Here is a 23,021-nt window from a genome sequence, read left to right on the forward strand (position 1 = left end):
CTCCCTGGGACCAGGTCCTGTTGGGGCCGCCACGAAGAAGGGTAGCCTTTCCATTTCACGTAGTACTCCAGTCTTCTCTTTCCATGTCGATTCTTGGTGACGTGAATCCAATATCTTTTCGATCGTCCATTCTTTTTCTCAATGTTATCTTTGCCCAATCTGATTGGGTGCTGAACAGGTTCGTTTTGGCTAGGAGGGGGTCCAAAGCCGCTGGGCGGAGCAAGCTCGTGTGGAAAACGTCGTGAATTCTCATTGCTGGGAGAAGCTCCAATCACAGTAAATAATACCATAAACGCCAAATGCCTTCTACAACTCTTAAAAACGACAATGTAGATCCAAATTTATTTTCATGTTTCCGCTGTACGTGGACAGACGGAGCATCTCCATACCTGACTTTTCCTAGTGGCCCGCCTGGTGTTGAAAAGACCTTTACTGTCGAAGCAACTGCAGAGCGGTGAAAGGATGATTGTTGCCCGCCCGAGCTTTTCATTCCAAAGGACATTCATACCTTGAGAGTCTACGTAAATGATTCCCAAGGCCCTGAGTTCCTGGTCATCTGTGAATTTCCAAGGCAAACCAAAGTGCCAGCTCCATCGACACTGGACTTTCTTCCCTACGGACATCACGAGAAGATTATGTGGTCTGAAGGCGCACGTAAACGTCCATGAGCCTCGGGCCGTCATGTGCAGACAGCGATTGAGCTGGACAGGAGTCTATGTCTGCTTTTCCCCGCCCCGACGCGATGGCCATGCCGCGTGTTGCCAGAGGTTGGTTCGAGAGTCCGAGGGCGCTTCAGCCACCTCACGTCCTCCAAGTCAATGACAACCAAACGGCCACCCAGGTCATCCCATAGCATATTGCGCCACTCGTTGTCGCTGTGGACAACCCCATGCGACCGGAGCACGGTCAGAGCTTTGTCGCGCTCCTGGTGAAAGAATCTGGAATTCTCATCATTAATGACATGTTGAAGCCGTGTTCCAGACCAGCTCAGTATCATCATCTGCGCCATTAATTCGCCATGGTACCAATATGAGACTCGTGGCGTAAATGTCCCAAGACAGACGGGGATCTGTTTTCCCTGCAGGCTCCTGAGATGACGATAATTGCCTGCCTCTGCTTGAATGAGATGCTGCTTGTCCGCCGTGGTAGCTTTGATTATCACAGTGTATCCGTGTAATAAAAGAGTAGCTTTGATGAGATAACCCGTCCGACCACAGACGTGGAGTTGTTCAAACCCATGGTTTCGGTTTCGGGCAAGTTGACGGTGAAGCCGGCGTGTGAACTCCTGCGGCCCCATGGAGTGTCTCTGGCCACCGTGGAGTTCCCAGTTAGGGCATTTTTTATCCAGAGGGTCTCGGTTGACCATGCCGCGGATGCAGGCAATTGTGCAGTAGGGTCGTGTAGATTTCCCGTCTTTTCGAGAAGTCTGTTCGCTGTTCCGACCGGCTCGAGTGCTTTCGCTTTCCTTAGTCGATTGACGATTGTTGCCTTGGCCGCGGCTCGACCTGCTGCGCGCCGCTGCTGCGATGGATGGTGAATGCGATTCTTCATCACTGCCGCTGTCTTCGGTCGACGAATGCTTCGGAGTAGACATACCTGGTTGGCAGCGAGCACGGGATCGTGTATTGTGTGCCTTCGGCTCTAACTTCCAGTGCGAGGGTCGATAATTGGAGGCTTGCGGGTCTTTACGGAGGGTTTCGGGGATTTTTCTCAACACGTCCAGGTATTCGACCTCCCAGGTCTTTAGCTTGTCGTGTGCCGCATCATGCCATTCTTGAGACGGAGCTTCGGCGGCCAGAGCTTGAAGGGTGAATGCAAGCACCTGACCGATGGCGGTCCGGTGGAGGCGCCATTCATCGTCCGCCTGCACGTCTTGATTCGGGATACACAAGAAATATTGAACAACTGTGGGATCATCCTTCGGGATATGGAGAAAAATGAAAGCCTCCCCCGTGCAGATGTAGCCGTATTGAACCCCATTGTCGATCATATATGAGAATATCTGAGTGACCACAGCGGCGACGAGGTAGGTGGCATAGAACTCAAACGTGTCGCCTTCCTGGTCAATGACATCGCGAGCCAGATCCATCTGATGTAGACCCGCCACCAATTCGGGGATTGTCACCTTGTGCGGCGCTTTGAACTCCACTGCGTACACTGGTTTTTGTCGCTCGTTGGCCACAACGTGCACGCAGAACTGGTCCGCGCGGCGATTGCGTCTTCGTGCCGTGCCAGCGCTCTTCTGTCTCTGCGGCGCTCCTCTCCCTCTTCCTCTGCCTCTCCCACGCCTTGTGTTCGCTGGTCGTTGGGGTGTCCGTGCGTCTTGAAGATTCATTTGCTCCAAGCTGTTCTCCAGCGAAGTTTCCGATGGGTTCGCGCGGTCATAGAAGGTGACTTGGCCCTGGATTCCAAACTCATGGCGAAGGGATTCATCATCTCTCAAAGCCTTAATTACCTTTTCGACAAAGTTATCCACCGTGTCTCGCTCAAAATTCCGAAGGGATGCCTCCGAATAGATCGGCTTGTTCTGGGTATTCGTAACGACATAATCTATTTGGGTATCAGAAGGGAAGAGGGGGCGCGAGGTGAAGGCACCCGTGCGGTCGAATTTCCCCCAGATTTGCTCTTGGAGTTGAGGGAAGTCAAGCCAAGGGACTATGCGCTGGGGGTAAAGTCGGTTCACTGGGTCGGTCGCGTCGCCCTGGGTCGTGAGGGTCGCATCCGTCTCAACTCGGATCGCTTGAGATAAAGAGTTGTGACAGCGATCGAGAAGGCGAAACAGTGTGTTGGGCTGCACTCGCAGCTCTGCCTCTCCCCGGCGCCGCTCTGCATCTTCTCGCGCCTTTTTCTCTTCTTCTTCACGACGCTCTGCCTCTCCCTGGCGCCGCTCTGCCTCTTCTCGCGCCTTTTTCTCTTCTTCTTCACGACGCTCTGCCTCCTCTCGCGCCAGTCTCTCCTTCTCAAGCTGACGTCGTAGCTCGGCGATTGTTTCTTCCATCGCTTGTTAAAGTCAGTATTCAGCAAATAATAAAAATGACGCAAATCGAAGTCAACATAGTAGGGGGTTCGCTGTCTGGCGCGGAGGAGTTGCCGTCAGCGCGGCATGCGTCCAGATGTTTACCAACCAGCTTACTCACCCCTTGGCTAGGGTCGATACATGCCTGAGGCATCAAAGGCACCAACAGGCTTTGGTCTTTTGATGTGCTGACGTTCAGAGTCCTTTGTTTTCTGGAATATACGTCGACTCGATGGTTTCGCATTACTTCGGATTACCTGGAGCGGCCTCATCAGTAGATAGATAAATCCAGTTCTACTTTAAATTCCTCAGCAAGTACTGTAACAGTCACTATGGCGAGGTCATTATCTCGATCATACCACTCGAGAGACCCGAAAATTCTTCCAGAATAGGCTTACCTCTCTCATTCTCCGTCTGTTCTGTGGAACACGCTTCTGTATGCTCTAAGTTTTGGGGATTAGACGTCACGTAGTCGCCCGGCAACGGACTTCATGAAAAGCAAAGAGATGTACCTTCACTGTTTGGGCACTTGAATCTCTGGTCAGGAATAGGCTCTATGAGCGAGACAAATTGAGCTGCCTCCACGGACAAAACCCGTAACGGTGATTTTGATGATCTCAAATTGAATCGTCAGTTTTGAGCAGGCATTGATGAAAAAGGGGGTAGAATCAAGCATCCCAACATATTTTTTTAAAGAGGAGAGAGGGGGGCAGTGGTTTTACGGGGATATAGGTATATGGGTATCACCCACATCCAAAACGACGTTGCCATCAATTCAAGCTTGTGGTAGATACCCTATATGCCTCATCTTTTGACATGCCGACTTCAACGCTCTGCTTCGCCGAACCGGTTGTGTTCTGAACTGGTACTGCAGTGTTCGAGTGGGCCTGCCTTTGCGGTGATGTGCTCTCCACTAGAGCAGTTATTGTGGACTGGCGGTCATGAAGACCGCTCAGTCGCGTAATTTAAAGCCCCTTGCATTCTTGAGGGTATATGGTTTATTTTATTGGCAGTCTCGAATAACCTAGCCCCACTGATCACCTGTAAGGATGACCGACGTCATTGCCCTGGCTCATTACACAACGTACGCTGATATTCGAATGTGTTTTGAAGATGGGCCTGGCAGGAAAGTGAAGCTCGAATTAGCTTTGCTCCGACTAGACACTGTCTGGATACACGAAGTCCCTTTTAATTGCTTCCTCACGCTATGCCTTGTGTATAGAGACAAGGAGAGCTATTCTAAATGTTATAACCCATTTCACTATTCATTGCGCGAGCGAGACATACATTTCATACTTCCCAGAGGACCTAAGGCTCCCAGGAGTGATTGTAGCTCCTGTCAAGGATATACATGAAGCATGCGGAACGGATGGAGATATGATCTGCATGGGACCCACATGGTGTACACATGTTTCCCTGAACGCGAGGAAGCTACCTTTCTTTTGCTTCCTCACGCTACGTCTTGTATCTAGAGTCAACTATAGTTGTTCTTAATATCGATTGTTCATGTTGAAACACTATCCACCTCTATGTATACGTGAGACCCTCACACCAGGATTTACAATACGACCTGACTCCAGGATATTACGAATACACGCCACCCTCAGAATATGGATTCAGCCCTTCACTGGATAGTTGCCCCCATGACGGTCCCGACCCTTTATTCTCTACCCAACCTGAAGTCAACAAGCTGCTTCGGCTCTCCCAGTGGGAAGCAAACAGACCAGACGACGAGCTTCCCGCGAGCTTTGCTGCCTGCCGCCGCTGGAGGTGGAAAGTCTGGACTAGTGTCACCCCGCGGGGAGACCGTCCTGCCGAAAGCCGTATCCCGGGATCAAAGTGGATACATGATTTGACACAACGACATTGGTCATTATTCCCAATCTTTTGGCCTTATAAACAAAGCTTCCGTTTTGATCGCGTCAACCCAATCTTGAGAAGTCTTTCCTGGAATCTGGAGAGATCCTTTCAAGTAAATCTTGCGACCTTCAACCCTATCGGCCATGCGCGAAGTTAGTATCGGAGCGGTTGAATGGGACCGATTGGAGGTAAGACGTGTTCAGGAAGGCTGTGACCGCCGCTGGCTTGCAGCAATCGGCAAGAATGTGGTCCATCAACAGGGCAGTATATCCGCCGAACAGTTTCCCATTATACAGTAGTAGCACATCTGTTTTGCAGGGCTCAAGAAGAGAAGAAACTCTACTCCCGCCCCAGAGGATGGGGCTTGAACGTGGGATGATAGCCCTACAACAGAGAATCCAACATTGCATCGGGGGATTCTTGCAGTACAGATGCTGTGCTTAACTTAAGGGTGTCAGTATTATATAGCGCAAGGAAACACATAATTATTCTGCTCACATTGGTGCGCTTGACTAATTTGCTGCATGTATCGCAAGAGGATGGGTATTGTTCTGCCAATGATCGATATACACGAATCGATCGATAAAAGAGAGATAGCATGATTTGCCGCTTCAAAATACCATACATGTTGTTAAGACGCTGAAGCTCTGAGAACCGCAGATTTCCCTTCCGGCTCAGGACATTTATGCGGAGATTCCCGCAATGACAATAAGGCTACCAGACGATTTTCTTTTCTCTGGAATATCGGTCGCCGGGGACGCAGGTGAGACCGGGCCGTTCTTGCCCACTTGTTCGTGAAAAAATGGTCTCGCATGCGTTGTACAAATGCTGGGAGGAACCAAGATGATGTCCCATCATTCTTCGATTACTCTTTAATGGTCATTCAGGTCTGCCGTTGCTAAGTACCTGGCCGCCCTTCTCTTGACCACTTCTTAACCACTTCTTAGCCACTTCGGCGCGACACCTTTCAACTCAAGTTTCCTGGATTCCCTAACGAGTAAGTCATACCACCTAGTCCGAATCCATTGGCAGCTACAAAATATGCGTGTCTACAAAGAGATAATCTTAGCGTAGATGACAAAGAGTGTGTGAGTGACTTTTCACTGTACAAAGCAAGATAATCAACTGTGGCCTGGCCTGCTCAATGGCCGATACGCCAAGACCTCGGCAGTGAGCCCAGAATATCGTTACTCAGCCAAGTTGACAGTAGCAATGTAAGGTCTTCCATCATGTGCAGCTCCTAATACTCTGAAATCCCCTAGGATCGCTGCCAGGAAAATTTTCCGTCGGCCGCGAAAAAGCTCGCGGTTCGGGTCAGATCCGCATAGACCGGGCTGGTCCGGTTCCTTCCACGGGTCTGGCGATCAACTGTTGACCAACTTTAGCAACGGGCTGAAGAAACTTTGTGAGTGGAAAAACAAGAAGTCGTTAGCACAAAGTTGAGTATTAACTCATCTAAGGGGCAAGTCGCACGATCTTCGCCCGAGTTACTTCAGCCGGATGGTCTATGGAAGCCGATTGGCCCGTAGCACAGCTCATCTTCCCTGGCGGAAATTTGTCCTTCTAAAAGTGGCTGTATAGCTGTCTCATGCATTAAGACCTAGATGCAAACCAGCCCCCAGCCCCTATTTGTCAGCACACCGCTCTTCCTCTCATCATTCTTGTGCGTGTTAAGTTGGTTTCCTTCTCCTGACAGCTCTTCTACTGAATCTGCTCTATTTTCAAACATTACGGACGCAAAACCACGGCTACCAGCGATATGAATTACGAGGTTGAACAAGAAATTGTCGCATTCTTTGAGAAGACTACGACGACTCGCTCAGCCTGTGACAACTATGCGAGTGAGCATCTTGGCGGAAATGTCATTCCAGTCGACGTGCAAGGCGTGTGTAGCTACACCGTCTATGCTGGCCCTAACGCCGAATTCGTCGTGCAGTATCGTCTGAAGTCGCTAGCGCTGGACATGGATATTATGAACCTCGTCAAAGCCATCTACGGTACCTTGACACCCCAGATCTCCTTCAAGGGACAGATCGGGGACGATCATGAGAGTAAAGAACCGCTTTACATATACGTGATGAACCGAATGCCAGGCATCTCTCACCTGGATTTCATCCTAGCGCATAACGGTGATGTACCTGAAAACTCGCTCGAGTTTTCTCGCTGGCGCCAAAATCTTGTGGCCGACAACGCAAAGTATGTGATTCATTTCTACTTGATATATACAGAATCGCTGATTGTACTATGTAGATTCTTTGCTCTATCTTGGAAAGGTCCTCAGGATGTTGATCAAACGTACCGCGAGCACCTGTGCCATCAGTACGAACGAGACCTGAATTTGTTACTTGCTTCTCTCCCCATTCGATTCCATCCATTGATCAAGAAGTCTCTTGACTCGTTGCCGGCCATCTTTTCACTTCCTATGGTGCTACTACACAATGATTTCGGTTCCTTCAACATGCTGGTGGACGAAAAGTCTTGCAATTTGCTCGGCGTGATTGATTGGGCCGAGGCTGAGATTGCTCCATTCGGCATAAATCTCTACGCTCATGATCGTTTGATAAGTAAGATCCACTTGAAACATGGCTGGTCCAGGTATGATGATTATCGCCTTTTGGATGAGATATTCTGGAGCACTTTCAGCCAAGAAACCGGAGTGGACAATGAAACGATCAAAACCATCAAAGCCGCAAGGATTGCTGGAGTACTGTTGTGGCTTGGCTTCACAAGTCGTCTTCCGAATGAGTCGATGCCAGTACCGATTTCTGATGATGATGAAAGTGGAGCATATGGCATGCGTGATTTAGACGGGCTTTTGATTAATCCAACTACGAGGTTCACGGACTTGGTATGATCAGATGAACTAGGGGAAAAATGAATGTGAAATGACTAGCCAACTGGATACAAAACATAGCACTAAAGGACACCGGCCATAGCAAGAGCGGCTTTCAAGTCTTCTACATTCTCCAACTTAGGAATAGGCTTTCCTGCATTGAAGACCCTGTGATTACCCGTGTTGATTTTCGCATGTGTTTCGTTTGACGCGCGAACACGTGGGTTGCCATCAGAAGTCTCGAATTTCCAGCCTGTAATGCGGGTCGGCACAGTGTTTTTCACAGAAAGCGAATCCACCATGACAGTTCCTTCATCTAGAATAAGCTCCTCCATGGAGCCATCTTCGCAGCCGAGGACTTGGAGGCCAATGAGGCTGGCGAGATTGTTGTTGAGGATATACTTGAGAAACTCGTCAAGAAATCCAGGTCCTACGCTGGACAGATCCGGAAGAGGCCCATCTTGTAACTCGTACGCGCACAAGCCGTCCTGAGTGAGGGCGAAAATATGCCCATGGACACGGGAGGGGTCGATGCCGCTGATGTTGGTGATTCTTGTCCATCGAAGGGAGTTGTTCTCGAAGTTGGTCCCAAGCATGACGGTGTTCTTGGGGATTTTGAAGTGGCCGTGGATCAAGTGAATACCAAGTGACTTGTCCGCATTGTAACGGACGAATATTTCCGCTAGATTCTCAATGTGCTCATCAGCAACGGCAGGCTGATCCGCATCATCGAGAAGCTCGTTGTATCTATAAAACGTTAGCCACATGTTTGATATACGGGATGATTTCGTACAGAGCAGAGCTCTTGCTAAAGTCCTGGATCTCCAGAGCCTTATCAAGTCTAGGAAGAGTGGGAGGCAAAGAAACTATAGCGGCCATTGTGACTCGAATTTCGTGTGCTGTTGCGCAACGGAGATCGGGGTATAGTAAATGATGAACTAACTGCTGTAGCTGGATAACTCAGAAAGGAAGGAGAAGGATTGAGAACATCATCTCTATTTATGTGCTGGCTTGGAAAAGATTGCTTCATCCCTGTCATAACTATTTGGTCGAGCGAGCGCGAGAGGAAATATCTCGCAGGTGGGGAACCTTGTCATTTGAAGCGGCTCACAGGGCCTAAGCGTTCTCGGCGTAAGCGATTATGCATGTCTCCAGGAGGAGAGGACGTAAAGGGGCAAACAGCAGACATGTACATACTGGCGGTCATTGGTCATGAGCGCTTGCGGCGAGAAACGCGTGGATTCTGCCTTGACCTAGGAAAAGCACCAGGAGCGATGGGGTCCGTGGCGGAATATGGGAAGCATTAAGCGCGATCATTGGACTGCGGGAAACGCAGATAGAACTGCTCGCTGCCCGGCGTGTTTCTGGGATTGATGCTTGGATATGACTTGAGGCTAGCTAGTCTTTTGGCTGCAGCATGTTATATTTATTTGCAGCCAATCAAGCCGAGGTCTCCCGTCTACCGCTTATCCGTCCGATCACTTTGTTCACCCCAAAAATGACCAGTAGTGCTATCCCCACTCTCGACCACTTGTTCCCCGTGTCCCCCTCTCTTTTGTTTCGTTCCTCTTTTGTTTCGTTCCTCTTTTGTTTCGTTCCTCTTTTGTTTCGTTCCTCTTTTGTTTCGTTCCTCTTTTGTTTCGTTCCTCTTTTGTTTCGTTCCTCTTTTGTTTCGTTCCTCTTTTGTTTCGTTCCTCTTTTGTTTCGTTCCTCTTTTGTTTCGTTCCTCTTTTGTTTCGTTCCTCTTTTGTTTCGTTCCTCTTTTGTTTCGTTCCTTTTGTTTCGTTCCTCTTTTGTTTCGTTCCTTTTGTTTCGTTCCTCTTTTGTTTCGTTCCTTTCTGTTTCCCACGATCCTCTTTCACCATGTCTCTTTTGTCTTCTCCCCCGTATACCTTAAGCGATAGAATAACAGACCCTAAAAATTAAATGTGGAGGTGGCTGATTCTGAAGTCTTATCTGAACTTTGTTTTCTGTCAGATCATTCTATTTCCTTACCAGATTTATTTCAATGGAGCTACTGTTCTATGGTTTTATCGGCTTTCTACTAAATTTACCTGCCACCTTCCACTTGTGATTGAATGCTCTGATTATCTTGGATGTCGTAGTCACGTGATGAGGGGCTATCTGCCCCACCACGAAAAGTCAGCGGCCATGTGCCAGCAAGTCGACACGTTGATGGGGGTTAGGCATTCACAGTTACTCCTGAGAAACCGTTCGATCAGCGAACATTCTGGATCTACTCAGTATATTTACTTCCACAATCTTGTCCAAACCGTTGATTTTCAATCTTATCGAACGCCTGGCGGAGTCCGTGATCCTTTACACGAATCCTGACAATCGAAGTGTTCACAGGGGTTAGTTGGATAGCCGAAGATACCCATGATGGCGGCGAACGAGTATTATTCGAAAATACAGCTCGATACAGATGGGGATGAAGAGATCTTGGGAAAAGCTAAAGAGGTCTGCCACCATTTTTCCTTCCTTGCAAGACATTTGAACCTAATAGGAGTGGCATCCAGCTAGACGGGCAGCTCCAAGTATCCCTACTCGAAGTCGACCAGACTTGGACATCTTATACGCTGAAAATGATACCTGGTCATCCGACTCATCGTCTTATCGTTTTTCGCCCACATCTATCGCGGGAACTTCTTGGGTGTGTTAGGGTGTACCGAGCTGGGACCACTGTGAAACTTTGGGACGTATATGATTCGAGGGACACATTCATAGGCAAAGTTCCAACGGATTGTGCTATCGAAGCGATGGTGGTTGATGTGAAATTTATCAAGCAGAGGGAGAGCCAGAGTTGAACATCTCAGGCAAGTCATGCTCTGCAGAACTAGAAGGGAAGCCGGCGTTAAATATCTCAGTTAAGTCGTGCTTTCCACCGTTTGCCACTGCTTCGGACCGCGAAATCGACAACACCAGTGATGCGACACGGTCTTGCTGTGTGGGAATCGTGAGGATTGCCGAGTGTCCTTGAGAATGCTCGGATCTTTTGTGTAGCTCAACGAAGGTATCCAAAATGTTTGAAGGCACGTCGAAGGCTACCTCGATTCCTCTTCCTCCTCCCATTTGTGATTCGGTTCTGTTGTACATATTTGCCGAGCTTCCGCTATAAGCGGACTCATAATAATGGAAGCGAGCACCGTTTTGCTGTTCAGCAATGAGTTGATCGTTCGCGACACGATAGTTTACGGTTTGGTCGGCCTTTGAACCAACTACTTTTCAAGGTCAGTATCTTGTCTTGCCATGTCACTAGGTTGATTTCCATACAGGAAGTCGACGGAATCAGTGCATCCGGATTTGTTCTCGCCGAAGAGTTATCCTCCGCGTCGAATTGTTGTTGCGATCGGGCTTCATAATTCAGAGGCATCTGTTGGTTTGGCAAAGCATGTCTCGTGGAAGGACAAGGCTCTTCCCAAATTTGGGATGCCTCCTCCTTGAGCAATTTTGGGAAATTCATCCTGCGTGACCATTCGTGAAGCTCCTGATAGAACCCATGATAGGTTATTTTGGGGCAACCCGAGATGGAGTACCTGAGCATGAACAGTAGAACTGTCTCGGAACCAGCTGTCTTCTTGACTTTGAACGCAGTTTTGCGCGCATGCATTCGAACATGTGTTCGGGTTCTGGATCTCTTGACTGGACCGTTTTCTTTGAGTAGGACCTTCCATGCATGTAGTTGTCGTTTCTGCCAGCCGCTTAAAGGGGTGGAGGCTTGGTCCACGAAGAGGGCAATCAGAGTTTCAAGACTCTTGAGAGACTGAGCTGCATTTTCTGGAGAATCCATGGCAAGACAATATGATAGACTTGCCAGGGAGGGAAGAGGAAGGGAACAGGAGAGGGAACAGAAAGGGAACAGGAAGGGAACAGGAAACGGAACAGGAAGGGAACAAGAAGGGAATAGGAAGGGAACAGGAAACGGAACAGGAAGGGAACAGGAAACGGAACAGGAAGGGAACAGGAAGGGAATAGGAAGGGAACAGGAAACGGAACAGGAAGGGAACAGGAAGGGAACAGGAAGGGAACAGGAAGGGAACAGGAAGGGAAAGGAAAGGGGACAGGAAGGGAAAGGAAAGGGGACAGGAAGGGAAAGGAAAGGGGACAGGAAAGGGAACAGGAAGGGGACAGGTTTTCTCGTATTGTATTCTTTCCGTTCCGTTCCGTTCCTGCCTCATTCTCTTTTGTCCGATTTCAACCTAGCTTGGGATGTAATTAGAGCTAATCAATCAATCATGAAAATTGTACACTACATGGCAGTCCAGAACAAGGAACATTTGCTTCAGCGCAAAGAGTCATTTAGAAGACTTCATTCGTGATCACAATAAGAATCTGCCTTAGTGGGCGCTTAGAGGATTCGGGGAATCAGGAGAGAGACGTAAAGGCAATGCATTCTAGGCCTCTTTAGTATGTCGAGTAATGTAGAACCAAAATCTCGCTTTGACCTACATTAAAAGCAAATCTATCTGATCGGCCTCATGCAGCAAACAACAACCATGCAGTAGCTAGCCCTGATGCTGGATGCTGGAGAAACTCCGCTAATCATGTCGGTCAAGGTAAGACACGGGATATTGTATTGGCCCAGGGGTATATAGTCCTGCATATTGATGGCAGCCACGACGCCATACCCTGCCGCGCTGCTCAGTTCCATGAAAACCATCAGACAGCTGGTAGAGACAATTGTGTGTTTCCAGCCCACATTCGCTACTATCAATGACGACTCTTCCATTGAGTCTTTCGGAACTCCGTTGGAGGACTATCAAAATACTGTACCTGCTTCAGCAGACTGTGATTTTCAGGAGAGGCGTAATCATACCAAGCAGAGTGCTGGCGAATCAACTCCTCGACCCCCAGAAACCGTGTTTCTGTGTGAATCGCATAGGCATACCATCTATCAGACTGTTGTACCTCGACCTATCAACAGTCAGCCCATACCAATTGGCCCTGTCTATAAGCCGAACCGCGAGTCCATAGGCGCATACTTGAATCCTCGCACACCGCCAACGACCCCACAAAAAAGCGTCACATTATGGCATCTGATTACCTGCAGCAGTAAGGCAACTTACCTTGATCCTCAATATGGTGCTAATAGAAGAACAGGCTCGTAAAGCTCATCCCATAGAGTATTTCAATCGTCCTAGCATATCAGCTGCTGGGCATGGCGAATCATCTCGGGTAGTTTAAAACTCAATGTCTCGGGTGCTTGGAATTTGAAAGGTGGGAATGTACGTGAAAAGGCCCAGATACTGTGTGGTATCATACATATCTGCGAGTTCGTCCAGAGGGCCAGCCCAAGAATTGAAACGAAGATACTGCCAGTTTGATACTCAAATTTTAGTGCTCTATCGATGCACAGAGAAAACGAAATGTAGGCGTTGGTATAGATGTTTATGTTCAGAAGTTTATGTTGTGCTCGCTTCAAGGCACGATAGAACATTCATGCAACGGAAACCTCGGACGTTCAGTATGCGAGGGCGTAATAGCTTAGGACCTGCGTCGGGCCGATTGCTGACGCGAATACCATGAGCTCAAGGCCACGCGCTAGCTAAGCGTATGGAATCCAAGCTCTATCCAAAGCCGTACATTCTACTATGCGTCGATACCGCAAGTTCTTGGTATTCGGCAAGTAAATTAACCAATAATTTTTACCCCAGAATATGCGTTGGCAACGCTGCGCTTTACTATAAAAAGAGGTCTTCGTCGTATTGTGGGACTCTGGTACATTTGATTGCTTGTATCCATTCTGTCTTAAAATGTCTGACGTGGAAAGGCAGCTCGCAATCCTGCTGAAGGCTCTGGTGAAATCTGACTTGAAATATATCTGTCCTCGATGTTACCAGCTCTTTCCGGACATCGCTGCGTGCTATCGCCATTGTCGGGAGGCAGGGGAAGGCGAAGGAGGAGATGATATACACAAAGGTCTTGGTTTGATCACAAAGAAAGACTTCCCCGAATTCCTTCGATGCTACCGTGTGGCTATTGGGTTCCCAATAGCTGAATGTGATCTTCCATTGGGAGATGGCCCCGGACGTCGCTCATATAACCAATGCTTCTCAGTTGACTTCGTGCTTGGCAACCGTCGTGAGTCTTCACTCGTGAACGCAAGCTCCAGGCGCTTAAACTGATGTGGACACAGTTCCTAGCAGAGAAACAATGGACGCAATGTTGTTGGCCGTGATTAGAGTCTAGATTAATGCTTATCAAGTGTGGTAAGTGACGGTCGTATGTCCCGAAGGACTTGCCGAACGATGACAAAGTAACAGCACAATACTACAACAGAGAACTATTCGAACAGTGAGGATAAGAACACACGAAAATGAGGATAAAGCTTACTACGTTTTATGTGAAAGACTACGGTAAAATATTGGCAATCAGATCGTGGTTCAGGGCACAAGAATATATTCAAAAACTCCCTTGGAGTGTCATGACAGGAGAGCCCATGTGTCAAAGTAGAAACTAGATATACAAGACCGCGCACCTTTGATCACGTGCCATTCTAAAAACCCTAATAGATGGCTCAATTTCTCTTTGAAGTCCGCCAACGAGAGCGATCCGTATATTTTGTTGTAGCTGAGGTGAATCGATGCGCAAATCGATTTAAATTGGTCGTCGGGCTTGGCGAAGAATTGAATAAGAGCCCGGGAGAGAGGGACCATTCTCGAGTCAAAATGCCAGGCGAGGAGTGAAAGCATAACCAAAGCACGATCAGTGAGTTTGCTTGCCATACAATGCGCATACTTGTTCAGTAGACTGTTTTTGGCCAAAGCTCTGCGCTTGACCCAGGACCGGTATTGGTACTTTCTGAGGGCCTGGCAGGTAGAGACCAGGGATACAATTCGAGCGTTGGGCTTGTGATACCGCCTTATTGTTCGCTTGACCTCTTTTGTGCCTAGATGCCACACTTGTTGCGCTATCAGCGTCGTTGCTGCGCTATTTCGGAGACCTGCTTTAGGGATGAGAAACTCTATCGTTCAGCATATAGCTCAGTAGAGGAAATCATTGATATCTTACGCCATTTCGAGAGATTATCGACATTTCAAAGGCGGGAGACAAAGCTATTCATTGACAAGGCATATCTTTCGGACTCTTGGGCTGGCCACCTTTTATGTGCTGGGCTGGGATGAGATGCTCTCGGGCCCTCATTATATCACAGACTAGCAAGGGGTTGCTTGACCAATCAGAAACACGACGTCCGTCCCACTTTTACTACATACACAGTCTTTCAAAAAGTCGGTATCTGCATCTTTTTGAAAAAAAGAGTAAATTTGGCGTCAGTGCGCAGTGGGGACATTCCAAGACCCTCATGGATACAATACAGCGCAGCTCTATTGGATCATTCAGACAAGCCGTCGAAGTGAGCTATTCGACCGTGTTATTTGTCATGGCAAGAAATGGTTCTAGACTACAGCTTGTATATACAAAGCCATATTCCCTGGTCATATTCCCTGGCGTAAAGCAATCTCATCCGGAAAAACTAAAATGAGAGAAACATAAGGGACCACACATCGTCTCTTGATGCAGGATAGAATGGAAAAGCCCAACGGAAATAAACGAGACTTTCCGATTGTAGTCACAATTCACATACTCACTGGGTTGGAAAGTGGAGCAGCGCAGGCGAAAGAAGGGCAGGCCCGTCAAATAACGACTGCTTTTGTGGTACCCAATAGTCGCGCGAGCACCGCCTGTGCGTCAATGGTACCAGAAATTGTATCTCAGCCCATGCAGCCATTGCTTAGTTTAAGACTAGTGAATTCTCACTCTGCCGCTGTTCTCTCGCCTGTATTAAATGCGGACCATCATCCTGAGGTTCTTTCTTGCTGGCGTGTCGCTTAAACATGGATACTAATAGTACCCCATTAAGTTTTACCGTGCCTACACCTTTCGATCCCTACTGGGCTACTCAAGAGAATGCTGGCTCTCAACCGGTACCTAGCACCCAATTTTACAGACCTCAGATATACCCTCAACAGTCAGCCAACCTCACCGATTTCCCTGTAAAAGGTCACGAAGGCCCCGACCCAGAGCTTCTGGACGGCCAAATCCAACAGCGTACGATGAGCTTTCCGTTCTTATTACGAACCAAATGCTGACATTTCACAAAAAATTCAAGAACAATGGAAGGCTCCCAGATTTCCTGGGTCAAATCCCTCGATCCCCTGGACGAACGAAAAAGGGGGCCTCAGCACTTGCAGCATTTTGCGAACCCAGCAAGTCGAGTCCTACCTCTCCTTTGAATCATACAACAGTAATACCATTGCAGCGAGCTTTGTCAGGCCTAGTCCAAACCCCACAAGCATCACTGAGATCAATATGAGGCCATGTCGTGGGGATTTACCGGCATACAGCGAGCGCCGGCAGGCCATGAATCTCAAACTTAGGCAAGTCACAGAGAGCTGAGTGAAATGCCATCCAATAATGGGCTGCGTGGTGCCCCGCTGACATTCATTTGAAGACCCCGGGCTGAAAACTTTATGCCACCAGCTCTTCCTACATTCTCGAATTCGTACTACCAGCCATCAGCTCTACCCGTGGTGTCTGATGTCGAAGAGCGCAGGTGCAACCAACCATCCCGCCTAGATCACACCAAGCCGTTAGAGGCTTACGCCCTTACCGCCATTGAAGCGACTAAGCATGCGCCCGGACAATCCTCTGGCCACTTTGACAAGACCAATGAGGAATACTCCTGCCACGTCGGCGAGTCTCACATGAATGACCACATCTTCTGTCACATTATCGATGCAAATATGACGCAAGCTGGACCTCAGGCAGACTTAAGAGGGTTCCATTTCTACCTAAAGTGGCAGCATTTCACATTTACTAACGGCATATGGAAGTAGGTAATTAGTTACCCTGCGTTGAACCGTGCTTATGTCGACAGATGGTATCCTGAATGCAGTACCCTTGTGGAACTGAAAGACCAAAAGCTTTATCGGAAATCCGGATTGATTCATGAATTGCTGGAACAGCCGTGCGTGGCGATGTGCTTAGGCGAAAACCCGACGGTTGGGTGGCCAAGGGTTATTTTCCAGGACAAGTATGTTTTCAAGCCATTAATTGAGATACTCGCCATTGACCATTCTACCGCCAGCATCAACTGCGTGTGAGTCTGCATTCTATGAATATTTTTCCATTTATTAACAAGGCGAAGAGCATTTTCGATCACAGGCGCAACAACCGGTCTTGGTGAAACTCCGGTTATACATCATGTCAAGTTCTCGCAATTCATTCCAGACATCCTTTCGAAGTTCAATCCAAATCTTCACACTACTTCGGCAGTGATAAATTATACCGAAGGTCTTGTGGTTTCTGATGCAAATACTGCGCTGCATATGGAAAGCAAAAACAATGGAAACGGTATGTAGGCCAGGGTCTCTCAAAAACACTATTAATACTATGTACTCAGAGGTACTCAGGAATTCCAAGGGGAAGCATATCGCTATAGCAAACCAAGTCATAAGGGTACTCTGTCGCCGAGTGCAGTCGCAAACGCGACCCCGGGCCCCTCGAACTTTGAAGGAACTTTATCAAGCAAGCTTCAATAGCCTGGATTCAAGAATGTGTCGTGATCTTCTTAATAAGTGGATCTCTATTATTACAAATGCTAAACGGCCACCATATGTGGAGAGACCGAGTTGGTGGCCAGAAGAAGTTAGATACACGCGTCCTCGCGAGATGAATTCCTGTGGTAAGTAAGCATGAAGCCTGTTGCTTACGCCAACTAACAGGCCAAAGAGATGAAAGCAGTTCTATTCCATCTTTTCAACGGAGAATATGATCACGCTTCCCCTAGGAAATTTTGCACTTCCTGGAGAGACATCAAGGTTACCCAAAAAGACAAAGAAACACTATCATGGGTTTTCTTTATCCAGAAAGTCTTCAAAACCGATATGAAGCCATGTGGGCGCCCATAACTGAGTTCTTATGTAGTACCACCTGAGAAGATACAGTGCTGCCTGGAATTACAACAGTCTTTCAATGGGCGCATTAAATAACCCGACGTAATGAGAGGATTCTTTATGCAAGAAGTGTATCTAAACGTTGCTTTGACCATAAGCAACACCATTATAGTGAGCAATGAAGGCGGAGGTTTCCATCTGGACGCCGCTGAATACCATAGTTTAGCAGTACATAACCTAAGGATACACCGTGATAACAGTTGAAAGGAGTCTCTGTAAAATCGCTGTGTGGACCTGCAGCCAAAGTGCTAGCCGTAGGAGGCGCCAGTCAATGTGCCGGTCAATACGACCCTTAGTGCAAGACGGGCTAAACCAAAGTCCACGGGGCTTCAAACTAGCGAGAGGAAGTAGCCAATGATGAGCAATGCATGTCCCAAATTGGTAGGCAGCTTCATTGAACAGATAACGTCTGTGGTATGTACTAGCTAAGGAGATATGGCTGAGTTTGGACGGCGAGAGAAACAGCCTTCTTACATCCAATTCAGTATTCTGTTACTAGGGTATTTCACTAGCGATGAATGCAGGCACTGCTATTCTCTCAGTCAGGGGCGAGCCCATTCTAATGTCTAGGAAAAGCAATCGCTACTTCCGGTTATCACGCGCATTGACCGGGAGGCAGGATACAAATTCATCTACTCGTCCAGCCTCCTTCACAAATTACTTACAGGTAACTGTCCTTCACAGTCTTCTTGGGCACACAAATTCAGGCTAACTCAATTTTCTGGTAGCATGTATTACGATAAAATCCCCGTCAGCTTCAGCACAGGCGCTCCCTTCATGGAAGTCCCCACCAACCCCTGCAGTCCAACCCACACTTCGTTAGATAGATCCAGTCCTAATGTCAATCTCGCAACAACAAGTAATGTTCATCTGGGATTTGGGCAGTCGAGCGTCAATCAGACTGCCAAAATCAAAGTTTAATTCGTCTACGCTAGCTTCCAATAGAAATACGAACATGAGGTCATATGTAGTTAGAGGCACTCACTAATGCAATGCCCTGTGACCGAGAAGAAGCGCCAATCTCTCCCCCCAATTGTCAATTATAAAGACCCATCCTACAGTACTCCCCGGCAACGTGAAAACATCAATTCCATTATTACCATTGTTGATATACTGTTTATTGCTAAGCAATACCCTGAGATTTTCCTTTCCTCATATACTAGGGGAATCCCACTTCTCCACTCAAAAGCCTCCACTCCGGATCAACATGGGCACTAGAGATCAGCTCTCATTTGGTCAGATCAGTTACCCAAGCTCATATACCTCCCCGCAATATATTCCGATATACCCTCCGGTAGTGGACACCAGGTTCCTTGAGACTAGTTTTCACGACTTCGACTACGAACAACCTCCTCCAGCACCCTTTTTGGCAGCACCACGCGCGGTCTCTCCCTCTCCCCCACCCTCGTCCCCCAAATATCGCGCCATCCGACCTCGACCTAAGAAAGACCGCCCTGAAACCAACGATTTCGATGACACGTTACGATTAAAGCCTCGGAAGCGCCGAAAGAGCCGACGGCTGCCACAAGAGAGAAGCGACGAGTCAAAGGTCGCCCAACCAGAATTGGACGTCAACATAGCTTCTTCAGCTAGAGCCGGAAGCGAGAGGTTTGGATTGCGAAATTTCTGTTACTTGAACAAACCCCAAGCTGACCCAAAGGCCGTACAATGCAGTTCCGCGCCCTTCAGCCAATATACGGATTCCGATATTTGCTCGAGCGGTCACGAGCCAACCTTCGCGTCTTGTCCTCCTTCATCTTCAAAGGACTTTGCAAGTCCAAAGTGGAATGGATTGCAGCCTCTACTCAGCGATGCTTCTGAAGCGCTTGTCACCGACCGGCCAGTCTATCCCCACGATGTGCGCCGCTCACTTATTTCACCAGATATCCATGCTCCATTGCCGAGTGGATTCCTTGAGCTCAGCCAGAACCAAGATTCTAAGGAAGCAGATTTTGTTGGACTTGCAGCGCATCTTGAAAAGATACAAGTTCTGCAGTCATTGGCCATTGTGCAGGATTATATGGCGAAGCATCCTTCTCTATTTGAAGTACAAGCTCCCCAAATGATCCGGAGATGGACGGCAGACATTGAAGCCCTGAGTACGCCAGGTTCTTTGTCCAAATGAGCAAGTTACATGTGCTATCGATTTTGGTCCCATGGAGGAAATACAGATTACCAAAGAAGGGAATGATCTTCTTCGTCAGTCAGAGGTTGGCTTGGGTATCGATACCACATTATCGCCATAATATGCTGCTTCAAACGTTCATGACACATAAACACAACACAACATCAACTGTATACCAGATCAGATGGGACTTTTCAGCAGACAGATATATGAGCACCATTGACCTTATTCTACATTAGATCCCCCTCTTTCCCACGACGAACATGATATCATTCTCCTGGCTTCACGAGACAGACGGCGATGGCATATGAATGATATGGCCGACCTTCTTGAATAAAGTTTCTTTGGTTCTGCGTGGTACCCAGCATCAATAAAACATATAACCACGGTCTGGCCTTTTCTTGATGTTTCCAGTAACAAAGTCCATGTCAAAAGCGGAACTCATTCCATCCAAGGGTACCAAACATTCGTACAAGATTTGATGAAATCCTTATCGGTCAAGAAAGCATTAGCGTCCTTGAATCGGTCTCGGTAGTTCGGCAGGTTCTTCCATTTGGTGAAACGATTGATTTTTTTCTGAATCCCGGCATAGGCATAAGGCTTGGCAGTAAGACGTTGACGGTTCGGGAATCGGCTGTTGAAGTTCTTGAGGACAGTGGCCCAGCTTTTCTGGAGAACAACGCGCTGGTGCCAGGTGTAATAGCATTCTTCTTTAGAGTATCTCTTACGATGCGCGGGCAGGACGGGTGCGCATTCAGTGTCGTGGTCGACGCTTGTTGGTTCGGTAACGGTAGGTGACAATTCTAGCATTTGCACATATGGTCTTTTGGAGGGGTGACAATGTCGCTGCAACATGGAGGTCGGTTGGGCTTCATTTTCCAGGCGGCTGGATTGTTGCGTGATTTGTGGTAGATCCACTGAATAATGTTGTGAGTACTGGGGCGTGGGCGCCCCCTGATCATTCAACAACGAACTGACCCTCATTGGGTCTGGATTTGAGCGCTGTTGCATGAACGGTACATTAACTGCCATTTCCCCTTCAATGATCTAGCGAAAGGAAATAGAGAATAATGCAAGAGAAAAGGCTCGTTCATGAATCGGCCGTACTGCGTGTTGGGCATGCTACTGCAGTATACTCAGCCGCAATCTGAAACTGGTCTGCACCAATAGAGATATATCTAATTTTCAAAACAAAACTAAAGAAACTAGGCTGGATTAGTTCAATCAGGCCCATGCCTCCCATGAGAAGTCCACATCTTGGCATACGGTACAGGGGTTGTTCCCAGGAACCATCTAGATCGTCGATTATGACCTTTCACAAATAGACTTACTATTAGACTATTACGTGTCTAAAGGTGGGACCGACTACTCCAGACTGGCCCTGTACGAATTAGTGTGAGGCAAATTAGGGGCCCAGAGCAGATTCAACCAAGCCGCTCCTCGTGTTTCGCTTCGGCTCCTCTTAGTGGTAATCTGCTACTTCCAACCTACCCTCCCTGATTTCCAGGAACCAGTTCCGATTACCTCTTACTTTAACCTAACTGTGAGATTTTCCCTAATATTCGAACTGATGCTACAGAGTCTGACCCTCACAGAGTCGTATAGTGGTTTTCTCGCTGCTGTTCACTTTGTCCACGATATTGACTAGTACTGGTCAATACTAGGTAAAGGCTACACTATTTGCCTTGGAGTTCTCTATGCTAAATCAGACAGCAGGATATCGCAAGACTCGGTTGGGTTGGGTTGTTTGTCTACTCCAACGGACATCGTACCGTACAGGCCGGGACCAATCACTTCATCGTCTTTCACCTCATCTTTCGAATCCCTCTCAATTTCCAGTGGAATAGTAAGCGGTCAACTCAAAACAAAGGGCTCTTTCGCGGGCGACATACCCCAAGGCGCACCCTGGGACCTGACGGAGTCGCCGAGCAAGTTGACTCGAGACATGACGGATATCCCAATCCTGGATATAGACTCATGGGTGAGGCGACCGGTTGAAGAGCGCCATAGAGAGACCGAGCAGAAAGGGAGGGTTCGGCGGCCTATGAACTCCTTCATGCTGTATCGGTGGGCCAATACAGAAAGCATCAAAAGACAATCACACCGGCACAACCCTCGAGCAATCTCCTCTATTGCGGGAAAGTGCTGGAGAAACGAACCACAGAGCGTCCGCGACAAATACAGTCGATTAGCCGAGATTGAGCGCGATGGTCATGCCGAAGCGCATCCAAACTACAAATTCAAAAGGAAGGCGCGAAAAAGGCGATCTGCTACCAAGCCCGTGGCACATCGTGATAGTCCTGAAATTTCCGAGCATAACAGCGGTGACTGTCCTTTGGTCCAGGACTTTGAAATGGGTATCCAAAGCCCTATCAATTATCTCCGCTTAGGGTCTCATCCCGAAGGCATTCTGGAAGACCTCGTTGCTCCTATGGGAGGTGATTTCCAAGGAAGCTATTCCAGTGGCTTTTTTGCGCTTCCTGATGAAGCGCACCACCACTTGCTGTGTCTTGAGCCGATCAACCCCACGACCAGCATCTTCATAGATGGGAGCTACATGGAACCTCAGTGGCAAGAAAGCCTGTGGCAAGAAACCGTATGGCTCGTTTAGCATGAGGAGTTGCGATTTAGTAGTCGTCTGCGGCTAAAATATTGCACGGGTTTGGCTTCTGTCGAAGAAATCTGGCAAAAACAGGCAGGCGATCTAAATTTGTGAGCTGGTGTGTGTGCTATTGACGTATTTACTAGCGCCCAAGCCAATGTATAGCATGATTTAAATTCAGCAAATGTCAAGTAATTCATGTGAAACTATATTTGCGTGATGCATTCCCTGAAAAACCGAGTAAACAGCACAGTTGTTATGTGATTGCTCAAGCGTTTTTACATACTAGGTAGCCTTTTCCTGCTATTTTTGCGTATCTAAATGTCAGGTAAATAGATGAGACTTGCTTTGCAAAGCCCAAAGGTTAGTGTGCCATAAAATTCGTACGACGCTCAATGACTGTAAAAGTGGGGTCTGTTTACGCTTCCTGTAAGATCAATCAAGGCTGTTTGTTTCGGCTGATATGGTTAATCTTCAACATTTAGTATAGACCTCTTGGTGCAGATACTATTTGCAGGCCGTAGAATATAGTGAGTTCACTTTTACAACTAGTTTGCAGATGCAGACAGAAGTTTCTGTCACTATGGCCTGTGTTATATGTACATTCATACGGTGGCAGTAAGGTAAGA

At 47.9% G+C, this 23,021-nt stretch overlaps 8 protein-coding genes across 8 annotated transcripts; 4 read left to right on the forward strand and 4 right to left on the reverse strand.

The window, feature by feature from the left end:
• Positions 1 to 679: 679 nt before the first annotated feature.
• N7446_005212 (uncharacterized protein) lies at positions 680 to 2,998 on the reverse strand (the record flags this gene model as incomplete). Its single annotated transcript, XM_058513960.1, has 1 exon — positions 680 to 2,998. One exon carries the CDS (start codon positions 2,996 to 2,998, stop codon positions 680 to 682), a length of 2,319 nt encoding a protein of 772 aa, XP_058375289.1.
• A 3,637-nt stretch (positions 2,999 to 6,635) lies between these two features.
• Positions 6,636 to 7,730, forward strand: N7446_005213 (uncharacterized protein; the record flags this gene model as incomplete). The annotated part of the gene is made up of 2 exons (XM_058513961.1): positions 6,636 to 7,072; positions 7,127 to 7,730. 2 exons carry the CDS (start codon positions 6,636 to 6,638, stop codon positions 7,728 to 7,730), a joined length of 1,041 nt encoding a protein of 346 aa, XP_058375290.1.
• Positions 7,731 to 7,792: 62 nt separating this feature from the next.
• N7446_005214 (uncharacterized protein) lies at positions 7,793 to 8,588 on the reverse strand (the record flags this gene model as incomplete). Its single annotated transcript, XM_058513962.1, has 2 exons — positions 7,793 to 8,456; positions 8,488 to 8,588. The coding sequence occupies 2 exons, from the start codon at positions 8,586 to 8,588 to the stop codon at positions 7,793 to 7,795; spliced, it is 765 nt and encodes a 254-aa protein (XP_058375291.1).
• A 1,503-nt stretch (positions 8,589 to 10,091) lies between these two features.
• N7446_005215 (uncharacterized protein) lies at positions 10,092 to 10,516 on the forward strand (the record flags this gene model as incomplete). Its single annotated transcript, XM_058513963.1, has 2 exons — positions 10,092 to 10,169; positions 10,229 to 10,516. 2 exons carry the CDS (start codon positions 10,092 to 10,094, stop codon positions 10,514 to 10,516), a joined length of 366 nt encoding a protein of 121 aa, XP_058375292.1.
• Positions 10,491 to 11,499, reverse strand: N7446_005216 (uncharacterized protein; the record flags this gene model as incomplete). The annotated part of the gene is made up of 2 exons (XM_058513964.1): positions 10,491 to 10,927; positions 10,983 to 11,499. 2 exons carry the CDS (start codon positions 11,497 to 11,499, stop codon positions 10,491 to 10,493), a joined length of 954 nt encoding a protein of 317 aa, XP_058375293.1.
• A 1,963-nt stretch (positions 11,500 to 13,462) lies between these two features.
• Positions 13,463 to 14,029, forward strand: N7446_005217 (uncharacterized protein; the record flags this gene model as incomplete). The annotated part of the gene is made up of 2 exons (XM_058513965.1): positions 13,463 to 13,790; positions 13,989 to 14,029. The coding sequence occupies 2 exons, from the start codon at positions 13,463 to 13,465 to the stop codon at positions 14,027 to 14,029; spliced, it is 369 nt and encodes a 122-aa protein (XP_058375294.1).
• Positions 14,030 to 20,231: 6,202 nt separating this feature from the next.
• Positions 20,232 to 20,774, reverse strand: N7446_005218 (uncharacterized protein; the record flags this gene model as incomplete). The annotated part of the gene is made up of 1 exon (XM_058513966.1): positions 20,232 to 20,774. The coding sequence occupies one exon, from the start codon at positions 20,772 to 20,774 to the stop codon at positions 20,232 to 20,234; it is 543 nt and encodes a 180-aa protein (XP_058375295.1).
• A 961-nt stretch (positions 20,775 to 21,735) lies between these two features.
• Positions 21,736 to 22,401, forward strand: N7446_005219 (HMG-box domain-containing protein; the record flags this gene model as incomplete). The annotated part of the gene is made up of 1 exon (XM_058513967.1): positions 21,736 to 22,401. One exon carries the CDS (start codon positions 21,736 to 21,738, stop codon positions 22,399 to 22,401), a length of 666 nt encoding a protein of 221 aa, XP_058375296.1.
• Between the last annotated feature and the right edge of the window lie 620 nt (positions 22,402 to 23,021).

This window comes from Penicillium canescens (assembly GCF_028828765.1).
Source record: "Penicillium canescens strain IBT 15451 chromosome Unknown utg000003l_segment0_segment0, whole genome shotgun sequence".
Taxonomy (NCBI): Eukaryota; Fungi; Ascomycota; class Eurotiomycetes; order Eurotiales; family Aspergillaceae; genus Penicillium; species Penicillium canescens.